General features: G+C 38.3%; 1 protein-coding gene across 13 annotated transcripts in view; it reads left to right on the plus strand.

The window, feature by feature from the left end:
* Positions 1-5,302, plus strand: part of Sec31a (SEC31 homolog A, COPII coat complex component) — a 72,337-nt gene that overhangs the window by 42,956 nt on the left and 24,079 nt on the right. For all 13 annotated transcript variants that reach the window (XM_010628848.2, XM_010628866.2, XM_010628914.2 and 10 more), the window contains 2 exons: positions 533-678; positions 2,835-3,008. In XM_010628848.2, the coding sequence (XP_010627150.1) occupies positions 533-678; positions 2,835-3,008 (320 nt within the window). The remainder of the gene's footprint in view (positions 1-532; positions 679-2,834; positions 3,009-5,302) is intronic.

Raw genomic sequence — 5,302 nt, forward strand, 5'->3', positions numbered from 1 at the left:
TGAGATGGGATCTCACTGTATAGTTGACCCTGACTTGGAACCCACTATGTAGCTCAGGCTGGTCTCAAACTCACAGCAATCCTCCTGCCTCAGCCTCTCGAGTGCTGGGATTATAGGTGTGCACCACCATGCCCGGCCATAAATAATTTTAATAGGCAGAGCTACCATTGATAACTATTCCAAATACGCTGTTAGGAGTTTTGTGTTATAATATTGTTCTCATTTATTGTTGTTCTACTATATTTAATGGAAGTCAGTTCTACAGCTAGGTAGAACCCTGTGAAATAGGGTTATCTATATCATAAATAATTTGTCATATATATGTATATATGTGTGTCATATATATATAATTTGTCATGTATTTCCATTTGTTTAACAGAGTATTTACTGAGGAACATTTTGAGTGATTTTTATTTCTGTCTGCTGCTCATTGATTGTGAAGTTTAGTCTGTACGTAGGAAACTTTGAGTGAGCTGCTCACAGCCGTGTAGCAGATTGCATTGGGTATAACGTAGGTCCTCTTGTCTTGCAGATCTTCTGGGTGCCAGGCTTGAAAGTGAAGGAGATGGCATCCTGCAAACTCAGGCGTGTCTCTGCTATATTTGTGCAGGGAATGTAGAGAAATTAGTTGCATGTTGGACTAAAGCTCAAGATAGTAGCAGTCCTTTGTCCCTTCAGGTTAGTATCTTGGAAATAAAAGGTGCTTGCTTTTTAGTGTTTTCTTATAACTTACTTAAATGATCAAGTTCTATTCCAGAAATTGATTTGTTCTATTAGTTTCTTTTGCACTACTTATTTTCATTTTAGAAAGTCTTTTGCTAGAAAATTAGGTGCATTTATTGCTGTCTTTGAAGCAGCAAAGTTTGAGGCGATAGAATAATAAAATGGGAGTTGCAGCTGATTGTAAAATCAGGGTTGGATTTGGCAGTTTATTGGGTGTAGTAGGTGGCAGGAGTGCTGAAAGTGCCCCAGGGCAGTGGTGGTGAATCTATGGCACATAAGCCACAGCAGGCACGCAGAATCCTCTGTCAGCATGTGAGCCAAGTCACCTCAGCCAAGTATTGATAAATTATCAGCATATATAAAACAGCAAAAATCACATCAGTTGTGCAAGAGCATGCCAAATGCAAACTTCTGCCTTTTAATAAAAAGCTGTTTGTATCATTGAAAGCTCTATTATTGTGTTTTTGTTTTTTGGTACCGGGGGTTGAACCTTGGGTCCTTCGTCTTGCAAGGCAGGCTGCAGAACCACTGCACTAAATCTCCAGCACTGTGTCTTTCTTTTAAGACGATGTTAATGTATGAGTTTTTGTTTTGTTTTTCTAAACTAAAACCTCAGTATTCTAGTTTTTAATTGCAGTGTTGACACTTTGCGATAAATAAGTGGGTTTTGGGTTGCAGTTGGGGCATTTAGTCTCTAAAAGGTTTGCCATCACTGCCCTAGGGTTTTTTTTACCTCTTACCTCAGATTCCTCCTTCAGTGGCCCCTCTGTCTTGGCGAAGACAGAAGTAATATGGCCTAAGAAATAGGAGGCATCTTTAATACTAGTAGAGAACTTTTGTGATTAAGACAAAATGAAAGGAAAACATAACTAGAATCCCATGTATCCCAAAATACAAGCAAGTGGAAGCAAAAAATTGTTAAGACTTTTCAGTCATTGAATAACTATATCTTTAGATTTTTCCCAAACCATTTAATCTGCAGTCTTAGTGCAGTATTTCTTTTGCTCTCATGAAAGACTTTATCAGCATTGTTGTTGCTTCAAAGATCATTCTATTGGAACTACAAGTCAGGTAGAAAATTGAGGTTTTTCTTTTCAGTGCTCCTGAGGAAAAAAACCACTTGTTTCACATTTCTGAATTTGTATACTTATGAAGGGTAGATACGTGGAATATTCTTATGCATGCTGCCTGGAGCATATCTCACCCTTTTTCAAAGTGTTGGTGTTGAAGAACAGCTTGGAAAACTTTGAGCCACAGTAATGTATTAGTCAGCTTTGTATGACTGTGATGAAGTTTTAAATTAATTAACTTTTAAAAAGAAAAGGTTTGCTTGGCTTCTTGGTTCTGGAGGTTCCAGTCTGAGGTCGGGCAGCCCATTGCCCTTTGGCCTCTGATCAGGGCGGCATATTGTGGTGAGAGCACAAGATGGGGCAAACCACATACACTGTGCACCAGGAAGCAGGAGAGAGGGGAGGTAGGCAGGGCCGGGGATGTGGTTCAGTGGTTCCACTGCCTGCCTCAGAAGCACAAGGTCCTAAGTTTGTCCCTGGTACTAAATAAAAAGAGAGGAGAGGTAGGCAGTCAGGAAGTATCTTGGGCCCCACTCCCCTTCAGGGTGTGCACCAGTGACCTGCGGACCTCCCACTCAGCCCCATCCCAGGGCACTGCCCTGGGAGCAATCCTTTAACATAGTTGGCCTGTCAGACATTCATTTGTAAACTATAACAGATAGTCCTTTTAGAGGTCTTGTGCTTCTGTCGCCTGTCACCTCGTGGCAGGTGTGTTGTTACAGGATTGGTGGTATTGTGTTCTTATAGTTCCTCTGCTGCTAGAACACGGTCTTTGCCTTTGATTACATCACTAGACAAATAGCTGGTTGTCTAATTAGGAATACTTAGTAGAAGGTGGTAAGCTCTCTATAGTAACAGATTTTTTTCCATCTTCTTTTTCACTTTCCTAAACAGCGATCAGCTGTTCCATAATTTTCAAACTGGGATAATAAGTACTATACTTTTAATAGGTTTTAGAAATCTTAGTAATTTTACCTTTGCTTACTTCTTCTCATGGTACTTCTGTTTCTCTTTTACCTTGCCTTATTTTTTCTCATTTAGGATCTAATTGAGAAAGTCATCATTCTACGAAAAGCTGTACAACTCACCCAAACCATGGACACTAATACTGTTGGGGTTCTTTTGGCTGAGAAGATGAGTCAGTATGCCAATTTGTTGGCGGCCCAAGGCAGTATTGCTGCAGCCTTGGCTTTTCTTCCTGACAACACCAACCAGGTACTTAGAATTGACAGTCTCGCTTCTTTCTTTGAAGGTATGACATAGATGACTCTAGTAGATAGCACTTGGCATTAGGCATACACATACTAGATGGAATGTTTTGGAACAGTTGAATTTCCAGCACCTAGCTGTTGTAGGTAAATGTTATTGACATCCTTCAAGGATCACCTCAGGTGTATCCTAGCTGTGTCAGAGAGATGGTAGTGTCATGGATCCCTTTGGTTTGAGGGACTGTAGTAGTTTAGTAAAATGAATGAGAAAAACATCAGCTTTATGTTTCTAAAACCAAATACTAACTGTCTGAGATTCTTTTTAGGACTCTTTTATGTTGAAAAGCTATGAATATTAATATATAAAATGATGTTGTTAAATCTTTAAAATTTCTTATGTGCCACCGCAAATATTAGCAAAGAAGTGCATTCTTTGTTCCATTTTAGTCTGATACTGTTTGTGGGTGAGTATATATTTTTTAAATTATTCAAGGTAGAGGGAGCTACATTGCATTCCTTAATTATAGGATCCAGCTCTTTCTAAATTTTTAAAGTGACTCTTAGGTAGAATAGATAGATATTTTTGCTTGTTCTTTTTATTGAGTTTATTGGTACAATCTAGTTATACAATACAGTTACATTCATCATTGGGATCCTGTACCTTTACACAATAGGTCTTGATTCTCATTTTTACCCCGTGTCCCTGCCCTCCCTTCACCCCCTCCTCCCCTCCCCATTTACAAACACTTTATTTACATTTTTTCAATTTCTCATATTTTTTTCCTCTCCCTTATTACTTTTCCCCCAACCACCCCACTTTCCCTACACCTTTAGCCCTTTACTTCCTATTTCACATTATTAATTATCTCATTAGGATCCTGTGTACTATTATAGTTTTTCACACCAGAGAAACTGTTTGGTATTTCAGTTAAAGAAATCTCTGTATGAACATTAAAAATAGGGAATCCTAAAATAAAACTAAAAAGGAAAGTAAAAGAGGAAAGGCAATGATGTAACATTAAAATAATCCTTAATTCTGGAGATGAAAATGGTCCCCGAACATATTTAAATTGCTTCTTGCTCTTATAGTCTTTAGATAGATATTTTTTAATGATAACTTGGCATAATAGTTTTAAGACTTTTTACTTAATACAGCTTCATTGTGATATCAAGATATAAAACCCTTTGGACTGGGGATTTAGCTCAGTGGTGATGCACCTGCCTCATAAGTGTAAGGTCCTGAGTTCAATCCCTGGTACCCCAAAAAAAAAAAAGTTGTAAGACCAAGTTAATCTAAGACCTTTAATTTGTTTAGCCTTAAATTGTACTCTTCCCCACCCACGTCACTACTCAGGATTGAACCTGTTGCTTACATACTAAGCAAGCACTTTATTAGAACTAGCAAACAAGTACCCTTCCCTTTTTTTTCTTTCCTTCTTTCTAAGATAGGGTCTCACTGTGTAGTATAGGCTGGCGTTGAACACTCTACAGTCCTCCTGCCTTAGCTTTCTGAGTGCTAGGATTACAGGTGTACCTCACCATGTTGCACAACCAACACTTTTTAAATTTTATTTTGTGACAAGCCTGAGTTCCCCAATCTAGCCTAGAACTTACATTCTCCTGCTTAAGGTTCTGGACTCCCTGGGTTTACAGGCATGTGCTACCACACACAAATCATAAATTTTTCAGTGCCATTTATAATCACGTGTGTTTTATATATGTTATTCTTAATGCTTTTCCTTGGACTTTATTTTTTGGGTTTTTTGAGATAGGATTTGCTGTGTAGTTCAGGTTGGCCAAACTCATAGCAGTCCTCTTGCCTCAGCCTCCTAGGTGCTAGCATTACAGGTGTGCACCACCACACCTGGGTCTTTGAATTTAAAAGAACATTCTTTATGTAAAAATGTAATTTTTATGTTATTTCCCCCCAGTTGATCTCACTAAGCCCTACATTTTGTGGAGAAAATGTCCTGAGACTTTGTGATAGCATTATAATATATAATTCTCCACCATAAAATGCAATAAATTATATGTTAAAAGTTCAGGTAAGCCAGGTATGGTTGTACATGCCTGTAATCCTAGCTACTTGGGAAGCTGAGACAAGAGGATTGCAAGTCCCTGTGTCAAAATTTAAAAAAAAAAAAAAAAAAGTTGTTTTGAGTGGCTGGGGATGTAGCTCAGTACAAAACCCTGGGTTCAGTCCTTAGTATCGTGTACCACTCCTCCCAAATAAAGTATAAGTGATCATTTTAAACCTTTAACCAATATATAAGATTGTGTGTGTATATATATATATGTGTA

The sequence above is a fragment of the Fukomys damarensis genome, unplaced genomic scaffold (genome assembly GCF_012274545.1).
Source record: "Fukomys damarensis isolate Sample0158 unplaced genomic scaffold, DMR_v1.0_HiC HiC_scaffold_32, whole genome shotgun sequence".
In the NCBI taxonomy this organism is placed as follows: domain Eukaryota; kingdom Metazoa; phylum Chordata; class Mammalia; order Rodentia; family Bathyergidae; genus Fukomys; species Fukomys damarensis.